Here is a 23,795-nt window from a genome sequence, read left to right as displayed (position 1 = left end):
TTTTTTTACTAATTTAAAGACTCGTTACACATTTTAATGGAATAAAAAAACAGAATAACTTTTATTTACATCTTGGCAAAAAAATAGTATAAATATTAGATTCAAGCTCTTCCAAGCAGCCCATCATTATCAAGGCTCCTTTACCGTCTATCTGCTCGCCCCCCTGAACTGACAAGTTTCATAAATTAATGTTTTTAAAAAATAGATTGTCTTTTCCTTTTGTCTCTCCTTCGAAATGGCTGGTGCCAGCACAATTGTTTGTAATCCAAGTTCTCACATGATGAAAATGGCAGATTGTCTACAGAAAGTGGTGCCATTGTCTACGAAAATCAAATCCCAAGTATTTAGTTCCTCTACAAGGGGAATTGGCAGCTGTCAAAGAAACCTCTCTTACATCAAGAACTGAATGCAGAGGGCATTCGGCCAGTTGTCATGTGATTACTAATCGACAGGGCAATAGGACTAATAAGGCAGCTTTGGATTATTTATGGTCCTGGAAAATAGATGTTAGAACTTCCTTTCACCCATTCCCCACCTCCCTAACTGCTTCCTCTCCTGTCGCTGGGCATTCTGTCCCCTCTTCCATCATTGTAGACATGTCAAAATCGTCATCGTAGGGTGGTGCGTCTGCGGAACAGCCAGTGCAGGACTGAGGAGGAGAAACATAAAATGTTACTGATGTATGTTTATCTGCTGTTGACATCACTACATTTACATGGATACTACAACTTGTCGTTTAAGTGTGAACCCGTGATGGCATGCAAATAGCTTCAATGTCTCCGAACGTGTGCTGTTCTTTGGCATATTTAAATGGAGATCCCAATGTGTGCACCATAAGTGCACACACAGAGGTGTGTCTTAATCTTAATTTCCACAGCATTCCTCACCACAGTAAACTCATGAAAAGGGAAGGAATTTTCTGGCTTCAAATAAATCTGTGTTCACTATCATCTCATCTCATGTACGTGCGGTTTTACAGTGCCCAGTGCCTTCTAGGGCAAGTAGCATGAGTAAGTGGTGACTGAGACATGACTATCTAAAACTGACAGCAGAGGGTAAAAGGGTGTGTATCTTAAAAAAAAAAGCATGTGACTTCCCTTCAAATCTAATGCTACATTTACATTTTTTTCTAACCTGCCATTTGAAGATATTTACACTTTAAAAAAAATGCAAAATGATAAAAGAGGAAGTTGTTGGTTAAAACAAAATTTATAAGGAGAGATATGGGAAAGTATTAGTATTTTGATGGGAGAAATGGGTTAGTTGATTAGGGAACAAAAGCAGAATATCCATATGATGTTAAACTGTTCTATAAACCACAAAGAAGGAATGTTACAAATAAAAAGATACATGCATATATATGCAAAAATAATGAAAAAATAAAATTGAAATAAACAAGAGAAAATATACAAATATACAGAAAGATCTGGAGATAGTATGGGGCAAAAAAATTAGCCTGGAGAGTGGACAACACTGACTGCATGCTACTCTACATGAAGGGTGGATATTGTGTATGTGGAACTTATTGGCGCAACTGGACATAAGTCACGTGTCCTCGTCATGTACCTAATGCTAAGTGCTACACTTTGACGCATGAATAGATGCTCAGTAGTGCTAAAACAGGGATTTGCTTTCAGATGGCCTTGGAACACCAGGGGAGTCATTTGTTTTTTCTAGTTTTTTTTTCCCTCCACTCTGGGCACGTGCTTTCACTTTTTGTTTGTTCTCCGTAAAGTCTAATGAATTTGTAGATACCTAAACTACAATGCAGTCAGCTGGTAGAGAGAATCCTTTATTCCATAACTATTTATGTACTCACGGTAATATTCATGACATGTGGTATTCGTCCTCTTCGTACCCAACTGTGGACCTCCCCCAGTTCTTTTTTCTGCTCCTCACTGAACTTGGGTTGGTGTCTTTGTAGCTGACGGAGCTTCTCTCGATCTTCCTTGAGTACACTCTCCATATCTCTGTGGGGGAGGGGTAAGGACATGAGCCCTACACGAGATTTGTGGAGGAAGCAGGAAGCAAATCCTAGAAGGAGAATAGGCTCTCCCAAATCTATATATGTATTCAGAAGTCGAAGTTTTCTCACCTGGTTGGGATCTGGTATGACATCATCACTTCGTGGTCAGCGTTGGCCATCAACAACCAAAGTGGGTCCTGCATGACATATATGATAGCTTTTCGCTCAGCCTCCTCTCTTTCTGCCTTTTTTACTCTCAGGTCTGTCTCCGATGAGTCAATGCTTCCAAAATACTTGCTGGTATTGCTACTCTCGCTGCTTCCTGTGAGGGAAGAAGATTTTTCATGAAGCTATTATAAATTTAGCTCCAAATAGTCAGATGTGCAAGACTGCCGCAAGTTATGTTCACTGTGAGATCAGGAGGTCAGTGTCAGGTTAGGCCTGCCATAACAAAATATCCAAGTGAAGTTATCAAGAAGGAATCCTCGTGAAATCACAGTGCCTGTGGGAGGTGATTTTTGTGAATCTATATCGAAGAATAGTCATTCATAACATGTCACTCACTAGTGCCGCAGGCAGAGGTGCTTCCTCCATTAGAACCCATGGATCCGGAGGCCGCAGATCCAGTTCCTGAGCAGGAATCTTCCTGCAGGAGCAGATCAAGAAGGTCACTAGAGCTGGAAAGAGCGTCATTGTGCGAGGAGGATTCTTGTTGATCACCCTGAGATCAGGAGAGAGTGAAAGGAACAGTGTATGAGACAGGAAGGTTTAACATTTAATCAAGGAATATAATTAAAGGAGGTACTAGAGCATTTTGAAACTGTTAAACACACTAACCATGCAGTTCTCAGGCTGCCTGTCCTCTATTCCATTTCCTGAAGCTGCATTGGGAACTCCCCCTACTGCTCCTGTTGTGCTCCCAGGAGTTGTCCGTCCTTTTACAGCTTTAGCTTCTTCTTCAAGCTCCCACTCTCCCCCTACTGCTGCCCCGGATTGTGGCAACTCCTCCAACTGCAGCAGATCAAGCTGCAGTGGAGAACTGCAACGGGACGGGAATAGCCGCTGTGGAGGGGAGGAGGATCGGGATTGAGGAGGGCAGGACGAAGATTGGGGAGGTGGAGCTGGTGTTGGTGGTGGGGCTTCAGCTGCAGATGGCGGAGCTTCTGCAGTGGCAGCAAAAGGAGGAAATCCAGATACTCCTGGGTAGAATGTAGGTGCAACAGGAGGAGGCTGGAAGAGGTAGTTCGGGAGCACCAAAGCCACAATAGGAGTGACAAGTGGATATCTGTTAAGTGATGGGGCAGGATCTGGAGCAGCAGTCTGGGGAGGATACATAGGGAGGGGATAACCTGGCATTACTGGTGGAGGAGGAGGAAGAAGAGAGGCTTGAGGGTGCTGGGGGCTTGACGTTGAGCTGGATGAAATATGTTTGCCTTGCTTAGGGCGCTTAGCTTTGGATTTCCCACTACGTCCTCGGCGCCCACCATTCCTGGATGGAGGCGTTTGTGTGTCAGCAGAGGCATTGTGATGGTGATGAGACCGTAGAGGCTTTGTACCTGTTGAAGGAAAGAGAAATGGCACACTTATGAAAATACATCACAATAAAATTTTTTTAAAAAAAGTAAAGAGAATGTAACAAAGAAAGTGTGATGGAAACTTAATGGAGTCACAAACAAAAATAAAAGATATTGGTAAAGAATTAAAATCAAATAAAAAAAATTAAATAAAAAAAAATAAGGTAAGATGACCAGACTAACCTTGAGGAGGCCGCTGGTTCTGTTTCTCCCAGGTCCCAACAGGGATTGGATCAAACACTCTAAGCTGGCTGAGGTTATGGACACGGGTGAGGAAGGCCTGCTCTTCCCTTTGAGTGTGAGCCGACAAAACCTCCTTGGTTAAACCAAGTGTGCAAAGGGGAGGAGCAGGAACTGCAGGACATGGAGACTTTTCCATCATAACCATGTCTGTAGGAGGAGGCAGAACATTGCAGTCTTGAGATTCCATGAAAGAAATATTGAAGGAACAAGATGCATTCAGAATACATTAATTAAAATGGTCCATATGCCATAAAAATAGAAACCATGATTTAGTCATTTTAAACAATGAATACATATTTGTCTCAATACCTACCAGAGTCTGGAGGTTTCTTATCTCCAACATGGACAATAGTGCTGCTGAAACTTCCCTGACTGGTAATAGAAACCACGCTCTCAGCTTTGCTTAGAGGAAGTGGAGGTAGTGGAGCGAGCGGGGAAGAACCCACTGCAGTAGGTGGCAATGGAGGACGCAAATCTGGCTGCCGTGATGGACCACCAGAAGGATCTAGAATGACAATATATGGATTGGTAAAACAAGTAAGGGGGTATACAGTGAACTAAGGTTAACTGGGTTGAGAAACCTGCAGTGTCCTATCTGTTCATTGACTGTATGAATTATTAAAGGTGGCCCTTCACATTTCTCAGTGAACCTGTATAGCCTCACCTTCCTTGTCACTCTCCCCCGTTATAGGTTTCTCCTCCTCAGATGTGGATGAGGTGTAGGACGAAGAGCCACATTTCCGTTTTACTGTGCCAGGGAGGTTACAGCTTTCTAAATACCTAGATGGTGAGAGAGAGAGAGAGAGAGAGAGAGAGAGACATTCATGAAAAGGTCAAATACTAAGGAGGGGACAAGATGGGACTGGAAGGGGAAGAGGGAAAAAAAGAGGATAAGGTTAAGAGATGGTAAAATATTTTGAAGGGTTAATAAATATAAAATATTTTTATGCTAAGTTATGCTGAGTTGGTTTATGGGTAGTTTACCGGAAAGATAGAAAAAAATATGGATATATTTGGAAGGGCCATATAGAGCAGGATATAACTCTTACCGGATAATGCTGTCCAGGCAGTTGATCTGCTGATAAGAATAGTTTGTGGTCTCTTTCCGTGTCAGCTCTTCTGGAACACACGGAATCCTAGGAGTTGCTACTTCCATGGGAGTACTCTCCACAGCCTGGTGGGGAGCTGGACGAGATGCAAGAGCTGTAAGGTAGATAGGTATAAATCAGACATAGAAACTATTCATTTTTAAATCCGCTATGCCGGATGCCGTCTTATCCCAAGAAAGGTCATGGACCATACCTTGGAAATGTCCCCTCTGGTGAGTACGTATAGCTCTTGATCCCAGGAATAGCTGCTGACCCTGATTCTTTACCATGTTGACATTCTGACAAAACTCTTGAAACGTCATCTGCTGGAGAAAATGATATAGTTACTCCATAGCTCCTTCACCTTGTGTCAGTCTACAGGGGCACTATATTTGTGAGTGTGCATATTTGTTTTTATCATTTTTATTTGTGTAATTAAATACTTCACTATATACTGTATTGTTTTTATCTCCTTACATGAATATATTTGTCTACAATATGGTAAATATATTCACACGTGTGTGATTGTGGCGCCCCTGGTGGTATATGTTTTTTAAACTATACTATTTATTGGTTTGTACAGGGGCAGGGACAGACGTATTGCTCCTTCTGACTTTGTCACACTACAGCTGGAGGGACAGACTCATACTTCCTTCTGTCTGTGCTACTGTTACCCTCTAAAGGGAGTGACAGACTCACAGTACCATATGTCTATGTCACCCTACAGGGGGAGGAACAGACTCAGAGCTCCTTCTGTCTGTGTCACCCTACAGGGGGAGGGAGAGATTCATAGCTCCTTCTGTCTATGTCACCCTGCAGGGGGAGGGACAGACTCATAGCTCCTGCTCTCTGTGTCACCCTGACGAGGAGGGACAGACCCATAGCTCCTTCTGTCTATGTCACCCTACAGGGGAAGGGAGAGACTCATAGCTCCTTCTGTCTGTGTCACTGTGTCACGCTGCAGGGGGAGGGACAGACTCATAGCTCCTTCTGTCTGCGTCACTGTGTCACCCTGCAGGGGGAGGGACAGACTCATAGCTCCTTCTGTCTGTGTCACTGTGTCACCCTGCAGGGGGAGGGGCAGGCTCATAGCTCCTTCTGTCTGTGTCACTGTGTCACCCTGCAGTGGGAGGGACAGACTCATAGCTCCTTCTGTCTGTGTCACTGTGTCACCCTGCAGGGGGAGGGAGAGACTCATAGCTCCTTCTGTCTGTGTCACTGTGTCGCCCTGCAAGGGGAGGGAGAGACTCATAGCTCCTTCTGTCTGTGTCACTGTGTCACCCTGCAGGGGGAGGGACAGACTCATAGCTCCTTCTGTCTGTGTCACCCTGCAGGGAGAGGGATAAATTCAAAGCACCCTATATCTGCCTCATCCTGTAGAGGGAAGGGCAGACTCATAGCTCTCTATATCAATGGCATACTGCCAGGTCCACAATTGTTTGTAAAACTTACTGGTTTAGGATCGGCCCCCTCCTCGGTAACCATTGCATTGCTGTCACTCGAAGAGCCATTGCAGTGGAATGGTTCTTGCGATATGTTGCTTCCACCACTGCCATTTCCCCCAGATGTTGTATTATGCACAGGCTACAATAACATAAAATATATTTTAATTTAATTCACCCTGACTAGTAATTCCCTTAAACTCACAGAGGATGTATTTTCTAAATAGTAAATGTCCTAGAATTTTGTACCAAACCGCAGATTTTAGGACAAACTTTAAAAAAAAATGTAATTCTTCACTTTAACTGTATTTACCATTAGGCATAATTTAGCATTTGGCTTTCACTTCACCTCCGTTCATCATTTAGTTTGTTTTAGCTCTATACACAAAGACATTGGGCATTTTAGAGACAGGTTTAAAGTTTAACAGCTGCTATATTCTAATGGTTTTATTTCTTTAAGTTTTACTTATTTTCAGAGTGCATTCGTTGGCTTTGATGCCTTGAGCATTTATAGAGTGTAGTTTGTCTTCTGTAATTCATTAGGTATTCCTAAAACAAGTAGTTGGTACCCTATTCAGACAAAGGGCTACTATATTACTCTCTTTTATTTTCAGTGCCCAGAGAAAGTTATTTTTGCCTAAACACTTTATTTAGTTGTTCCTGCTCAGCTGAGTACCTGTATAAGTATCCGATGGATCTGCTCTGACAATTCCTGGATGTCGGGGTCCAGAGATTTAAGCTCTGCCCCTTTGGGGGCAGTGAAGATATCTTCATTAAGAGGACTCCTGCGAATAAAGGGTCAATGTACATTACGAGAGAGGCAGCAATAAAAACACGAAGACAAACAAGGACAAGATGTTCACAGAAACAGTGTAGAGGGAGGGTTATCATTAAGCATCGACAAACGCAGCAGCGCTGTTCAACGGTAGGTTATACTGTGTAGTCTGTGAAGCGGTTACATCACACGGTTCCAATGGTAAGGAAGCACAGAGAACACAACACAAATGAAGCACTGGGAAATGGAAAAGAGAAAACGAGGAAAGATAGCAAAAAAAGACATATAGAGAAAAACCAAAAATGAAATAAAGTGTGAAATTCTCGAAAAAGAGGAAAAGAACACAGAATATGACTGGTGAGATATAGGTACTTACGTGCGCACTTTGTGTCTCCCCAATATAAACGCCACTTTCCGGCTCCAGGGGTTCACAAAACTACTCCAGCTGGTGTCAATCGTCACATATTCTCCAGAGCGTGCACAAAAGCGGATAGGGGAATGATCGAAGGGCTGCCCAGCTTGTTGTAGAACTGAATGTGAAAAAGGCCCAAAGGGTAAACATTAAATTATAAGAAAACCCACAGGGAAAGCATTGGATTGGATAAAATCAGCAATGGAGCGGGGCCAAACACTGTTTTGGCCAATCAGCACCTCCTCATAGAGATGCATTGAATCAATGCATCTCTATGAGGAAAATTCAGCGTCTTCATGCAGAGCGTGGAGACGCTGAATGGCAGGGCTGCCTACTGTGCAGCACTGCCCCAGGAAGCACCTCCAGTGACCATCGGAGGAGTGGCCACTTAGGGGTGTCCCTAGGGGCAATGTAAAGGTTTGCATAAAAATGCCTGCAGGGAATGATTATACTCACCAGAACAACTACATTAAGCTGTAGTTGTTTTGGTGACTATAGTGTCCCTTTAACCCCTTAAGGACACATGACGTGCGTGACGTCATAATTCCCTTTTATTCCAGAAGTTTGGTCCCTTAAGGGGTTAAAGTCATATTTCTGGAACATAGAAACTGCATTTGCCCAGGAAAATTGTTTAAAAACTGAAAACGTTATTTCATAAGCTTTTAGTGATCTCACGATATGAAAAATATAGCACATATTTGGAAGTATTTCTAAGTTTTATTTCTTTCTGCTAATTTTCCACCCAATATCTAAATTTTAATATCCTCTAACTCTCAATTGTAATCTCTCCAGTCTCCTCCAATGGCCAGAACCGAGGAGCAATTTATTTCCAAATGAACCCAATCCCACTTTATGTCAATCTCTTATTTACCTTTCTTGTGGATAGCCAGCATTAGAGGGCGGTCCTCAGGGTGAACAAAACAAAGGACAGGCATGCCTATGAGGTCCTGAGGGAGGTAACCCAGCAGAGGCACGGCTCTACAGCAAAAAGATCAACATTAGACAGAGTTAGCAAGTAACGAGGCACAAGGGGACATTCAGGGCTGGTAGTGTGAGAGACAGCAAAGAAGAAAAAATGTAACAAAAACAGCAGAAGAACAGATACATAGATAAGAGCAAAAGTAAAGTATAACAAATTTAGAAATATAAAAATAGAGCGATAGAAGAACAGAATTTGTCTAGAAACGTATGTAACTCACCTCTCATCCACCTCTTGGAATAAACAGCTTGGTGTGTGTCGTGTAGTAAAAATTCTTTTATCTGTGGGGATTCGAGGAGCTGAGGAATAAGAGATACTGGTCAGTTTTGATGTAACACCAAGCACTTTCTGTCATGGCTATAGTCCTCTTCTATACTTCTCAAGCTGTGTCCTTCAGCCCTTCTAGGTGGTTTCCCGGACACAGGCCAGAGTATGGAAACTGAGCTAGCACAAGTAGCTAATGTCAGTTGACTGTTCCCTGCCTTGACCAAAGTTCCATCAAGATATGGACATTTCAGGAAAGAGATTTCATATCAAGCATTTGGAGCAACACAAAACTGGACATTACTTGGGCTTCCTCAAATACCATAACTACATGCATATAACCTTACATATAGGACATTGTACCCCCAAGAGATATTTTTATAACTATATTGATGTCCATATCCTTCTTCTCAACCAAATTCTGCTTTCATTACCACTTCAATATCTTTACCTTCTCTATTCTATCGATCTGTTACATCTATAAACAGTCACAGCTTATTTTCATTCATAATTATACTCTCATTCTTACCCTCGTATCCAGAGTGGATCTTCTCTGCGATAAGCAGGCAGCAGGGCTGACCCTCCGCACTGTCCGAATCTCGCACCTTCATCAGGTACGGGGTGAGGCGGAATGGGTGATAGCGGATGTTCAAATCCCGCTCTCGGCCCCCACTGAAAACACACACCTGCAATAAGACCAGAGCCGGGGAGACAACAGCAAGAACAGTGGGGCAATGGGGCCTGACTGGAAGGTGGTTGACTCTTGGCAAGGTAACATTAAGAATGTCAAAAATAGGGAAAAGTGTGTATTGATGTTGTGTTTGGGAGGTCATAAATTGTATACATGATATTTGGGATCCTCTCATAATGAACTAGACCAGTGGTTCCCAACCCAGTCCTCAAGTACCCCCTAACAGTCCATGATTTAAGGATTACCAGTTGTGTCTAAGGTGTTTTTAGAAAAAGAAGAAAAAATGTTTTTTAGACACAACAGGGTACTTGAGGACTGGGTTGGGAACCCCTGCACTAGACAACTATATACTGTGTCTATAGATCAAACCACTTACTGGTCTTTAGTAAACATAAAGCGGATAATGTTTTTGGAGTGGACACATGCATATTATTCTTTTTCTCGTTTACCTATGTCTACAGTGTGCTCATTTATAAAGCCATACCTATCAATTATCTCCAATGATGCTTCAGAAAGGTCTGAAACAACTTGACAAAATGTTTATTTCCTCACTGCTATATAGAATTCTTTCTTTGCGGTCTTTATACTGATTTATATAATTATAGATATGATAACATCCGATTATATTTTTGTATCATGCAAAAGAATTTTTTATAAACCCCCGGAATTTCTCAGTTTCTTTAAGCTATGTATGTTTGACAGAGCAAATTCTACGATTTCTTTTTTTAAATATATTACATCTTCATGTTTTTATACCAAACCTCGCAGACAGTATATATTATTTTACACTGCATAAGGGATAAATCTGCAGAGCCGTGTAAGGAATCTCGGCACACAGAATGTTGGCAGTGATGGGGTTACACGCAGGGACTTTGCAGAGTGCGGGTGTTGTGTGGGTGAGTGACGCATGATGTGTCAGTATGCTAATTAAAGGGCCTATTGTGTCACAGCTGTGTGAGCCCATGTAATTGTGTGAGGTGAGAAAAAAAGGAGGTGGGGAGGGTGTCTTCCGGAGCACGAGGTTGCTCTTTATATGCAGGTGATAGCTGGTTGATTTGGCCGGTTTGATCACTATACACAGAATATAGATTCACTCAACCCTTCTCTGTGTACAGCTATAACTCAGTCATATGGCTTTCCTTCTCAATGAAATAAAAGGCTAGGTCAGTGTATATAGAGGTGATAGACAGCTCAGTCTGACCTCTCTCTGTATATACAGTGATAGATAGCTCAGTCTGTCCTCTCTCTGTATATACAGCGATAGATAGCTCAGTCTGTTCTCTCTCTGTATATACAGCGATAGATAGCTCAGTCTGTCCTCTCTCTGTATATACAGCGATAGATAGCTCAGTATGTTCTCTCTCTGTGTATACTAATGATAGATAGCTCAGTATGTTCTCTCTCTGTGTATACTAATGATAGATAGATAGATAGATAGATAGATAGATAGATAGATAGATAGATATGGGGTATATTTTCTCTGCATGTAGTGGTAAGAAGCAAACCCCTATATTTTTCCTCTGCCCTTACGATACCCACCTGATCCGGCAGAATACAGACTTCTCCTGAGTGCAGTCCATAGATGTAGTTTCTATAGAATATAAGGAAAGAAAAGCATTAGATGTGATGGATTACCTTGCAGGCGCAGGGACAGACCCATAGCTCCTTCTCCTCATACTGTAAGCACAGAGACATTTTCATGTCTGTCTATTTTACCTCCAGAGGTGCAGCTGCTCCATGATGGCAGGTGATAAGGTGCTGTTGATCCATAAAAGACACTGACATCCTGCGGTGCAAGGAACTCTGCGAACATTGCTCCCTTAAACACATCTCTCTTGCAGTGCAGAATGAGCGATGCCTGGTCCGAGATGTACACAATACGGCCAGTGATGAATGAGACCGCAACAGAGAACGTATCCTGACAGACAGAGACAGATATAAAAAACAAAGCACTAGGGGGCGCTGTGTCAGAATGGGGGGTGGGCAAATAATAAACTTTCTCTGTTTCTGAAGACCAACCCAACAGCCACTGCATTTCAATTCTACAATAGGTTTGCCGGTACCTCAATGTGTGAGAATAGAAGTAGGACCTGTGGACAGCCCTTCATGTCAATGTTTACATGACTTCATAACCAAAGTGAGTGGGCACTGAGGCCCCTTACTGATATACAGTGATACATTGCTCAGTCTATACAGTTCTTATTGGGAAACATACAGAGCTCTCATATAAAGCTTTTCAGCCGCTTCCTGATTTATTATTATTATTATTATTTTTTATAATGTGCAAACAAATTCCGCAGCGCTGTGCAATGGGTTCATGTTTGGAGCCTTTCCATTTTATTTATTGCTTCCATCAAAAATAAACAGATGTTGTCTAAATATTGCTTTGTAAAAAAATAATTGGTGAGAGTTCACTTCAGATCTACTGAATTTTATGGTGAGGATTGGGGGTGTCCCTTTATGTATAAAGGAAATAGAAATTCATTTTTGAAGAAGGAAGATACTGTTAAAAAAGCTGCCCCGGAGGTCCTGCATGTATTACAGATAACTTACCGGGTTTTTTAGAGTGTACTCCGAAGTGATGCTCTCTACTTCATCAATAGTAAAACTGGACATGTCGAGACCACAAGGCTGAGACTCATCGATAGTCCATTGCTGGTAGTACTCCTGGTTGGCTGAGAGACCAAAGAGGGAAATAAGCTCAGTAAAGAGAAAAATATGAATGTGGTCTATTTAAAAATTGTTAAGAAATGAAAGTTATTTTCTCCGTGGGGTCATTTAAGAAGGTATACCCGCTCTGTGCTGCTCACCTCGTACTTGCTTGACACAAGATAAGGCATATTGCAAGGTGGCAAGCGTCCCGGATTTTCCCTTTCCTCTCTTCTCTGACGGGAGACGAATCTTCAGTTCCTTTAAGGCCTTCATCAGCTCTTTCTGATTCTTCTCACGAGCTGACTGTTCACTACTGCAAGATGCATGGTTAAAAAATAAAAAATAAAAAAAATGTAATTTCCACGCATTATAGTGGAGAGAAAAATTAAATAGGAGGAAATAAAAACTAAAACAAAAATAGAGAAAATTAAAAATTTCAAGAGCAACAGAATACCGTAAGATATGTGAAAACATATATTAATAAATATTTTATCGGAAGATAGAAAGATAGAAAACTTCCATCCTTGTCTCACACAACTTAACAATTATGCTGTATTATTTTTAGTCCTTATTAAGTCCTTATTATATTATAAGGAACAATGCTGCAATGTAATTTTATGACTAAAAAGCCTTGCATGGAATAAAGCAGTGTTTTCATCAAATGTGTAGTGTCTGCGTGATGACATCTGGGACATTTCTCTACACATCCCTTATGTACTTTTTACATCTCTTATACATATTTTTGCATAACTGGAGTGGGTGAGGGAGTGAGTAGGTAAGGTGAAGTATTTTGGTCTTTGAGTAAGAAGGTAATTGAGGTGATTTGGTGGACTGGTGTTGGAATGGACGTAGAGGATTTGAGAGGGACAGAAATTACCTGCAGCCACTTGTTGAAGGGTTGTCCTGCTCAGAGCTTGCACTCAGGAGGCTGTAAGCAATGGAGCTACTGGGGGGCGAGGGACTATTTGAGTTTGTGCTATAACAAAAGAAAAATAAACATTGTTATCGATTGATGTAGAAAAAAACAAGTCTTTAATTAATAAATAAATATATATTCTTTTCGCCATTAACCTGTTTCCTTGATCCCCCCCACTTCCTTAGCTATACCACATGGTCATTACTCTCCCACCGTTCACCTTTTGCTGCTCTCTGTTGCTTCCAACATGGCAGAGTCCTTCCCGTTTCCACTGGTGCTGCTGTGAGAGCTCCGGCTATTGCGAGATTCGTTGCCATTTGACTCATTGCCGCTGGAGCCATGGCTATTGGTGTCTGTCTCATCCTGCTGGGTTCCCTCCATTTCCCGAGAGGCTCGCGTTCTTCTCCCTCTCTCCCCAAGAGGGGGTGGTGGCTCACAACCACCATTCATCCCTAGCGTCTTGGCCAATCAGTGGCGTTTAGAACCAAAGGATAAGTGTTGAATGAAGACGTTCTAAAGGGAGGATAAAATTAACAAGGTTTTAAATTCACAAATAACAAACAAGGAATGTTTGGCATCCACATCAAACCATCAATGCCGACTAGAATTATCTAAGAAGGAAATTTACCCTGACATCTAAACCCTCTCAAAATCAGATTTGCAGACAGGTCAGTAAAGAAAAGGTTGATACGAGGAACAGAAGGGAATCACGTGAAAGGTAGAAAATCAAAACTTTGAAATAATACGTACTAGAAAATGTTTCTTTTAAATAAGTAATCAGTCACTCACCACGGGCATTATTGCTTTGTACTTGAAAGTCAAAAAATTTCAGATATTCCAACTTTCTAATTAACAAAGAATAATATATATATATATAATATAGCCTACTGAATATATATAAATGCTCAATATATATATGGGAATCATATATACAGAGATACGGTATATCATATTAGAAAGACCCTCCTATATAACACAGTGACAGCAGGGTGTCAGTGATCCCCATAGGGATATACCACTATGTACACACAGTAATTCCTACAGGTGTGGTATATGGAATAAATTCTCCTTTTTGTAAGGGCATCTTACAGGGCAGATTGTGTTCTGTGCAGCCCTGCAATTTACATTTCTTATAACATAAAAGCCTTGCCTTGTAGGAAGGAACCTTGGTAAGTCACACCGAGATAAGAATAACAACACCAGAGACAGGAGACACTTCTAAACAAATACCAGTCATAACAATGTCAGACACAGATTGCCTGGGTGAGCTATACAATCAATCATTAATATAGACATCAGCCTCAGATGGCAGGTGTGACTTCCAATAATGAGTTATATAAATTTAGCCTATACATTGCTCTATGAAAATCAGCAAAAATGTATTTAAAGGATATCTTAAAGGAACACTCTACACACCAAAACTACCACATTTTGATGTAGTGATTTTTATTGCAAAGCCCTGTGTCTGCTCTATGACAAATGTAAGCATTGCCATTTGTGAGACTAGAAGAAGCGTCTGGACAAAGGAGGACCAAGGTAAGTGTTAAACCTCTTTAAAGGTTTTGGTACATTTAACTGGGTGTGGTGGTTATGGTGTTTACGCTACTGTGTTAATTATTTTTGTTAAAACCCAGTTCTGAACATGGCGATAGAAGGAATATCTGATCATTCTTCAATTATAATACAATGTATCAAACAAAACATACAAATAATACTGTATTCCAGCAAAAGTAGGGGCTGCTACAGAATGTTAGTTACGGTGGGCGGCTACCCTAAACCTGACAAACATGATGCGCATTTTCAAATAAATGGTGGCCCAAAAATATGCTTACATTTTAGCTAGCACGGATTACGGATTATATCGGCTGTACAAATGAAGGGGTTTATTGACTTGTAGAAATTATGGAGCAATGATAAATGACAGGGGAATTTTACAATTTGGGCCATAGCAGCATAGCTGAAAAAATCTCCAGGTCAGCATATTTTCAAATTTGGTAATTCTGTCCCACAATTAGCAATTGCCTTGTCAATTCTCTACAATGACAGGTTGACTGAATACACTCATAATTGTGTTATTTATAAATTATTAAGTCTGATATTTTTTGGACATTACAATGTATTTCTAAATTCTGTGTCGTCCTTTAACTACAACGGCTTATTTAATAATGTCATGTAAATTGTATCAATATTCAACTTGGAAGGATTTTACGTCTGTCACCATAGCAACTACTCGCACAATTTCTCTTCACCATGACAACGACAGAAAATCAGAGACCGACCAAGGGGAGACTATACAGAAAATCAGCACATTAAATTCACCACCAGCTTCCAACAGCAAATCCATAACCAATGATTCAACTATTCATACCACGATCCCGAATCTGGCCTCGGAGATCTAATCCTTCCAAGACAGCTAATCAACACGGGGCACTGATGTAGATATGTAACCAATATATAATCAAAGTACTCACTGTATTGCCATAGCCATGGAAGTAAAGCCATACAGGATATCTCGGGCCTGAATTAATCACAAGGAAACTTAAGACACCATCCCTATTCCGAAGGGTGGGCTCGAAGTCTGCCTAGGGTATCTTAATCCTTGTCTGGTATATCTGCACAATACATTTCCCAGCATTCAATTCAGGTAATTATTGAAAGGGTTACTCCAAATATCATAACCATAACCACTGCACAAGCATGATAACCACTACAGCCAACCTGGTGACACCCCAAGAGGTGTTAAATCTGTACGTGCAGCATTTCAGTACGACTACATACATACAGACTCCAGGCACTATGACCACTTCAAATCACTAAACTGGTCGTGGTGCCTGGAGTAACCATTTAATAATAGGGGGTTTACTGCTACCCTGACCCTGAACTCCAACAAAACTGGACCAAAAGTAGTGGGTATACAGTGTATGTATGTCATTTTAACCCCTTAAGGACACGACATGTGTGACATGTCATGATTCCCTTTTATTCCAGAAGCTTGGTCCTTAAGGGGTTAAATATAGAGCTAACAGGTGGACTTGGCACTTTACAATTTACAGTAGAGGGAAGTGCAGTGGGTACAGTGGGTATATTTTATTTATAAAACACCAACCGGTGTACTGAGCATGTTAAAGGTTATATTCTAGCACTGGGGAGATGCAGTAAGTGCCGTGCTTGTACAAACATACACATGCATGTGGGGAGAAGGTTCTTGCAGGTCTTGGGGACATGTCATAGGGGCAGCTTGTTTGTAATACGTGAAACCTTTATCACGCACAGCGTTGCAGTGTGCTCTGTATTTCTGTAAACTGTGTATAAGCTCCTGAAAGCCTGCGAAGGTGGTTGGGGCCAGCAATTCTAGCATTTAAGAGTAATTATGCAGAGACGGTCCTGGGATATGCCATAAGCCACTAAGTGTGCACTCTGATATGACATAAGAGCCCATTGCAACAGGATTATGTACAATATATATATACACACACACTTTATTCTTACTTTTATAGTTAAAACCAACTTTCACACCGACCCATTTATCACGCCTCCTCATATCAAGCCCCTACCATTTTATAAACCAAGCCCCTCCCTCTTATTTCTCAAACTCAGAAACCACAGGCTAAACCAGTTTACTAAAAACTGTATGTGAGCCAAGCACGTAGCGAGCGAGAGGAACACACTGTCCTCTTATTACAGGTATTGCTCATTAGCTGGGGGAGGGGATAGAGGGTAGTCATCTCTGGCTACAGGTACACAGATAGCTAAATTCCTGGTGAATACAAAGATATGGAACAGACTATCACAGAGCCCTATCTCAATACCAAGGGGAATATTAACACTTCGCTCACATAGAAGAGACAGCTACTTCTCAATAAGATGGGCACACAGGTTAATCTAGAGAATCCTTACTCTACACTATAGGTATACATGCAGCCGGGTACACAGCTGTCTCTCTTTCAATCCTAGTACACAGCTGTCTCTTTACAGCTGGGTACACAGCGGTCTCTTTTTTCAATGGGCTGCACAGCGCTCTTTTTATTAAGAGAAGCACATGTCTCTTTTCAAAGGTGGTGCACATCTGTCTCTTTTCAGAGGGAATGTACAGATATCTCTCTTTTCAAGGGTGGTACCCAGCTGTCTCTTTTCAAGGGGATGCATAGCTGTGTCTTTTCAGGGGGATGCACAGCTGTCTCTTTTCAGGGGTGGTACACAGCTGTCTCTTTTCAGGGGTGGTACACAGCTGTCTCTTTTCAGGGGGGATGCACAGCTGTGTCAGGGACTGGAAAGTTGACAGCTGTCTCAGTCGGAGTTGTTCATTAAGATACCAGGTATAAATAGCTACTAAAATCCCCTCCATCTCCCGTATGACTGAGACCCCAGCCCAGACATCTCTTTGGGTACCCTCTTTTCTCACCTTGTCTGTCTCATCCTCCGGAGTATCGCTCTCCTTTCTATGGCAAGCCGTCCTCGATCCTATTCTCTCTCAGTCTACCAGCTCAGCTCTGATCCCCGCTGCTTTACCCTCCCATCCCAGCTTGCCATTGGCCACCAAGGCTGTGATGTCACTGAGCCACCCTGTGGAGTTATGCCCCACACGTGGATCCCAGTGCTGCTTCTCCCCCCACCCCTGCTCTCTGATTGGAAACTGGAGACTGGCCAATCAGGCAGCATCTCATGTACAATATGCAAATACAGAACATGTGGCTGTCAGGGATTAACCCTCCTTTTCCCAGCGACCTACATATATTGTTCAAGTAACAGAGTGCGTCCAAAACCTCCAGCTCCCTTTTTTACTTTAATGTCTTTCTGATAAACATTTACAGAAATTCTGGAGACTTCCTTAATACATTAATTAATGCCTGCCCAGCCAATGAGCCTCACAGCAAGGTAACCACATTGCACCCTTTACATATCACCTATAAGAATGGTCCAGATTTTCATATCTGCAGAATATCTCTCTCTTATACACACTGACCATCTCTCCTTCTTCACCAGAGTCTCCCTATCTTACCTGCAACCTGCCAGAGAACTCCCATTAACCTCTTACATGCCAGAGATCTGCTGGACATTATTTGTTTAACCATATTCCTTCCAAAGTCACGAAACATGCTGTAATGCTTACTCTGATATCTCATCCTCCCACCAACCTGCTCTCACCCCCTAAAATCTTTCCCTAAATGTAGAGCTTTTAACCCCATACTGCCAAACTTCTGCTGAACAATTTCGATGAGTGTTCTCTTTTTTTCTACATGTTTTTGATTTAATTATCTACAAAATGTAGCCAATACGCAAAGGGTTAAGCACGAGAGTCCTAGATATCACAATTCCTTTAACCCCTTTAAATCTACAAAGTATGTAAACAGATTCTGTTTTCTCAGACACCCCCCCTTCTATGCTTAGAGAGAGAAAGCTATTCTTAACTCCTTTCTTGCCAAGTTTACGGACACACCCAGGGGCAGACAGACAAATAGAGAGTGTGCCAAGGACATAGTGTACTATTAAAAAGCAAATGCAAACGTAGACGGGGAAGAGCGAGACAGAGAGATGGAACGCGGGAATGGAGAAGAGAATAATTGAAAATGTAAAGAAAGAAAAGAACGAAAAAAAAAAAGCTAAATTTATTGCAATGCAAAATACAGATCTATATTAGATGCTTTATTAAGGGGAACACAAAGAATTAAAATGTAAAATAATACGCGCGCTATGTGGAAGGATTAAGCAAGGGGTTAATTACAGGTAACATTATTAAGAAATAAATTTAAGGAATTTTAGACCCAAATAGGTGAAGTGAAAAAACACTATTTGTAGTTTTATTAATTCGGCGTATCGTTGACATTTCTTGTGTAAATTCTCCACAATTGCCAATACCGGGATTAAATCCATGAGAGTGCAGGTAACACCGCCATCCTTTGCTCCGATGACATTTCAGCATCTATAACTCAGATTGTCCCCAGCTCTGGGAATCCTATCAGGTTTCGACCCTTACATAAAACAGAGAGACTCTCCCACCTCCGGAGAGAGACAGCGGCTTATATAAAATCATATTATGTAAAGGTGTGCAAGGCTGTGTGAGTGTAAGGGGTGCGGGGGGGGGCTGAGGGACAGCAAGACAGATTGCAGGAAAAAAGCAAACAGAGCGAGAAGAGACACCCAGAGATAAGAGATGGCATTATCTCTCAATCTTGGATTATATATCCACCCCATCACAAACCAGCAGACAATGCCATCCAGTACAAAGGCAAGCAATACGTAACCACTCTTCAGGGACCACATTATGCAACGAGGGGGTTCTCCATCTCATCAGAGTAACAGCACTTCATTTCAACTCACAACAGGAAAATAAGAAGAATTTAAATAAGAATCTTTCAGAACTTGCATCAGAAATGGTTGGAACCTTTTTTCGCACTGGGGAGCAAAAAACGGGTCGCAAGAGTATTCTGAGAACGGACAGCAGCTGAAATAGCCTGCCCTTCGGTGGGTCCCCACTCAGAACTCAAGCTGGGGGGCATGAGGGCACTCCTGGTACAATGGGGGGCATAAGGGCACTCCTGGTACCATAACCACTACAGCAAGCTATAGTGGTTATAATGCTTGGAGCGTTCCCCTAACATGGATCTAGATTACATGCATTGCATTAACGTGTTGAGTCATTCTTGAATTTGAAAATGAAGTCAGTGGCCCACTCTTCACATGTAATATACTTAAAGGAACACTATAGGGTCAGACCACAAACATGTATTCCTAACCCTATAGTGTTTAAATTACCATCTAACCCCCCTGCCCACCCTTGCCTCCCTAAAAATAGTAAAATCTTACTTGTATGCAAGTCTGCAGCTGCTGGCTCTGCCCCTGTTTCCCTTTGACCTGCCTGCTGACATCATCAAAAGTGGTGGTCTGAGCCAATAACAATGCTTCCCCATATGATTGGCTGAGACTGTCAAGGAGGTAGATCAGGGGCAGAGCCAGCACAAGTCAAACATAGCCCTGGCCAATCAGCATCTCATTACACAGATTAATTGAATCAATGCATCTCTGTGAGGAAAGTTCAGTGTCTCCATGCAGAGGGTGGAGACAGAGAATGTCAGTCACACTCTGCAGCACTGCCACAGGAAGCACCTCTAGTACCCATCTAAGGAGTGGCCAGTGGAGGTATCACTAGGCTGTAATGTGAACACTGTATTTATCTGAAAAGACAGTGTTTACAGCTAAAAGTCTGAAGGTAATGATTCTACTCACCAGAACAAATAAATACAATAAGCTGTAGTTGTTCTGATGACTATAGTGTCACTTTAATATTACAATAAATTTGGCACAAAACCCAGTGGCACAGGTGCTTTCTGTTACAGTGAAGAAAACAATATCACTACAATAAACAGCGGAAAATACTTCTAACTACCTTGCTGTGGCTCTTGCCTGGCCCTAGCAGACACTACTAGACCAAACGCCCTAAAATCCAACCACCCAGTAACCTATCTATGCAGGTTAGGTCCTCCGGAGAAAATGCCGCTGCCCCTTTTAATATGACAATGTAAAACATTGCCATGTCTGGGAAATGGCAATATTTTTACTTATCAGAGAACAGGTTTCTAATGAATCTCAGAGGCACTTCCTCATTGAAGACCTTCAATTTTTGTTTAAGCACTGCATTAAACCCCCAAACACATTCAGTGCATCTCTTAGACAAACACTGGATTCTATGAGAAGCAATTGATTAAACGTTTCCCAACGCGAAGCATTGCGATGACGAATTAGTGTGATGGCCGCACATATCCCCCATTTTCCCAATGCTTCCTTATGAGAAGCATTGGATTGGACAAATACAAAAATCATCAAAACTGATTAACTGCACCGAACGCAGAGTGACTGCAGAGAGGAGACTGTCCTACATGTTTTATGATAATTTGTAACAATTTGTTTACAGCAAGTGAGGCGGTACAGTATTCTGAACAATATAAGGGACACACTGACGTGAAAAACAAATATATTCACTTTGACATCACAGGGTTCCTTTAAATAGACTAACACTGCGCTAAAAGAGAAAAACAAAAATTACCACATTAGCAGAGCAACAAAAAATTGCATTAAAAAAACTGGAAATTTTGAAGAAATATTATTTTCTCAACAAGCACCACAGGAAGCTGCAGAAACCAAAAATTAAATCTGTTTCGAATTATCCAAACATGTACCCTGTGTGAAAATCGTGTCATTCGCAAATATTTTGTAGAAACTGAAGGTTGGCTTTACCTTAGCTCTTTTGTGTTTTTTTAAGTGTGTGTGTGTGTGTGAAAATGGAAGTCACACCAACAAGAAATTGACAGAATCAGGAGGTACGAATCAAATTGTCTACTTATAAACTCTGCTTTATTACAGTTTTAAAATAACACTAAACCATGAATGGAATACTTTAAATAAATGTAATATTTTTAAAGGGACTCTATAGGTACAAGAACAGATTTAGCTAAATGAAGCAGTTTTGGTGTATAGATCATGCCCCTGCCTCACTGCTCAATTATCTGCTATTTAGGAGTTAAACCACTTTTGTTTCTGTTTATGCAGCCCTAACCACACCTCCCCTGGCTCTAACTGACACAGCCTGCATGAAAACAAAAGTGTTTAATTTTTAATCAGATGTTAACTTGCTTTAGAAGTTTATACCTCCTGCTCTCTAAATTGAACTTGAATCAAAGACAAAAGGCTCCTGCGGGATTCAAAAGGATATTGACAGAGCAGGAGATAAGAAATTCTAAATTAAAATAATGTGCAATTAAGGAAGTTTAAACATTAGATCTTACTTTACAGGAAGTGATTAGGAAAGCAGTGTAAGTCACATGCAGAGAGGTGTTCTCAGGGCTACAAAGTGATTTAACTCCTAAACGGCAGGGAATTGAGCAGCGAGACTGCAGACTGCCAGGAGTTGACATCACTGCTGAGAGAAAAGCAGAGATGTCTACGGAAGGTCCTGAGAGACCACCATAGATAAAGGAGGATTGACCCTTCTTGACGGCATTAACAGTGTCAAGAAATGTCAATTTCAGTGAAATTCCAACAGTCAGGGGCGGTTGGTACCCTTTAAATAGTAACTCGACCTGAAGCGGAGGTTAGCAGTCCAACCAGCAATAGGTCTACCTGACACACCAATACATATGTACGAGCAAGCCAACCTAAGTATGCATACTTGAAATTAAACTGACCTCAATTTATGAACTGAAGCTGACCTAGTAGGTTCACCTGAAGAGACGTTCTCAGCTGCATTTGAAGATAGTCTAGATGTACTTTAAGTGAAACGTTTAAGAAAACATTTGTTCCTCACAAATTACAAGAGGACAACTGTCACCTCAACACTATTTTTTAATAAAACGACCCTTTCATTAAGTTTTGAAAGGAAATGGAATCTGTGCTAAAGGGAGTATATGTAAAAAAAAAACAAAAAAAAACTACATTTAGTACAGGACAGAATCCGTCAGCCATTTACATGCACCTTGGGTCAGACAGCGTTTGAAGAACTCTATATAGCGTCTATGGTCTTCCCTGCTTCACTCCCTGCGCAGTGCAGGGACAATATGATGAGACTTACTGTCAAATTAAAACAATCTGACACAGGCTGAAAGATCCGGTCATATACTAAAGGAAGGGATTCGTTTTTCTCATTTCTTTTACCTATACTTAATTTAGCAAAGACTCCTTTTTGTTTCAAAACTTGATGAAAAGATCATTATAGTACAAGATAGCATTGAGGTGACAGTTTTCCTCGAAGGCTTTCAGTTCTCTGGTATCAATATCTGATAATCACCTTTATTTATTGATAGCTCGTTCAGTCACGCAGGAAAAAAGAGCTTTCTGTGCTCTTTATGGCTTTCACGCTGTGAGCATCATGTCTTCTTCGATCCGGTGACCTTTTCAACTATATATTTATAATTATTACACGCGCTGAATGTTCTGGAGCTACGAAGAGTCTGAAGTTGTCCCCTTCTCTTTCCATTATTTGCTACACAAGTATCTCTCCTGAAATAATACATCAGTTGGCTCATTTATCCCCTTCAAGCAGCTACTGACCGAGGGCTGCATGTTCGTTTTTCTTAAAGGAACGCTCCGGGTACCATAACAACTGCATTGGAATTAAGTTGTTATGGTGCCTGGAGGTCACTGGCGCCGGCTTACATTTAGGGGTTAAACCATTCAAAAACGGTTTAGCAACAAAGTCCAAAATCCAGTGCCTCAAACATTTTTTCTTGAGTAAATGGAGAGCTACTGATTGGCTTACAGCGTCAAGTGATACTTTTAGCCAATCAGCTGCACCCCTGTCAGAAGTTTATTATTTCAACATTCTGAGCAATGGAATGAGAGGGGGCACAGAGATCGGGCACTGAATACTGGAGTTTGGGGTTAAACCATTCGTGAAAAGGAAAGACAGTTCCAGGGACCTACTGGCATCAAAACTATTTCATACTAATTAAGTTGTTATGGTGCCAGGTGTGTTCCTTTTAACATTATTTAAAAATATCTTGCCTGTCCCTTATTGGTCAGCATTTGGCTACTCCTTTACAACCTGAGGCCTAGTACAAGTAGGGCAATGAAGACAATGGGAATGACAACTCCATGTCAACACACATGTCCTCCACACTGACCACGCCCACTGCGCTCCAGACTGGGGCCTCCTTATAAAGTACTGGTTTGATAAACATACATCACATGTCTGTATTAGAATAAATCACAAAAAATGCGGGGGGTTTATTGACCTTGCGTCAGTGTCACAATTTCATGAATTAGGTTGGAAGGAGTTATCTCATTTTACATATTATTGCATT

At 41.4% G+C, this 23,795-nt stretch overlaps 1 protein-coding gene across 7 annotated transcripts in view; it reads right to left on the bottom strand.

Moving 5' to 3' along the window:
* Positions 1–46: 46 nt before the first annotated feature.
* The window catches only part of PER1 (period circadian regulator 1), a 34,250-nt gene continuing 10,501 nt past the window's right edge, over positions 47–23,795 (bottom strand). For 2 of the 7 annotated variants that reach the window (XM_063449688.1, XM_063449687.1), the window contains exons 2-23: positions 13,223–13,515; positions 12,964–13,062; positions 12,245–12,399; positions 11,988–12,109; positions 11,151–11,352; positions 10,974–11,025; positions 9,273–9,415; positions 8,700–8,778; positions 8,372–8,478; positions 7,465–7,618; positions 6,990–7,098; positions 6,324–6,455; positions 5,086–5,197; positions 4,833–4,986; positions 4,448–4,563; positions 4,097–4,288; positions 3,724–3,957; positions 2,804–3,522; positions 2,531–2,687; positions 2,096–2,288; positions 1,820–1,970; positions 47–649 (exon numbers count right to left, since the gene is read on the bottom strand). In XM_063449688.1, the coding sequence (XP_063305758.1) occupies positions 521–649; positions 1,820–1,970; positions 2,096–2,288; positions 2,531–2,687; positions 2,804–3,522; positions 3,724–3,957; positions 4,097–4,288; positions 4,448–4,563; positions 4,833–4,986; positions 5,086–5,197; positions 6,324–6,455; positions 6,990–7,098; positions 7,465–7,618; positions 8,372–8,478; positions 8,700–8,778; positions 9,273–9,415; positions 10,974–11,025; positions 11,151–11,352; positions 11,988–12,109; positions 12,245–12,399; positions 12,964–13,062; positions 13,223–13,452 (3,741 nt within the window). In that variant the 5' untranslated portion in view covers positions 13,453–13,515 and the 3' untranslated portion in view covers positions 47–520. Of the gene's footprint in view, positions 650–1,819; positions 1,971–2,095; positions 2,289–2,530; positions 2,688–2,803; positions 3,523–3,723; positions 3,958–4,096; positions 4,289–4,447; positions 4,564–4,832; positions 4,987–5,085; positions 5,198–6,323; positions 6,456–6,989; positions 7,099–7,464; positions 7,619–8,371; positions 8,479–8,699; positions 8,779–9,272; positions 9,416–10,973; positions 11,026–11,150; positions 11,353–11,987; positions 12,110–12,244; positions 12,400–12,963; positions 13,063–13,222; positions 13,516–17,404; positions 17,515–18,001; positions 18,021–23,795 lie in introns of those variants that run through there. The other 5 variants (XM_063449689.1, XM_063449686.1, XM_063449691.1 and 2 more) reach the window with 5 other exon arrangements.

This window comes from Pelobates fuscus, chromosome 3 (assembly GCF_036172605.1).
Source record: "Pelobates fuscus isolate aPelFus1 chromosome 3, aPelFus1.pri, whole genome shotgun sequence".
Classification (NCBI taxonomy): domain Eukaryota; kingdom Metazoa; phylum Chordata; class Amphibia; order Anura; family Pelobatidae; genus Pelobates; species Pelobates fuscus.
Note: the sequence above shows the minus strand (reverse complement) of the source record. Positions and strands in the feature narration are given on the sequence as shown.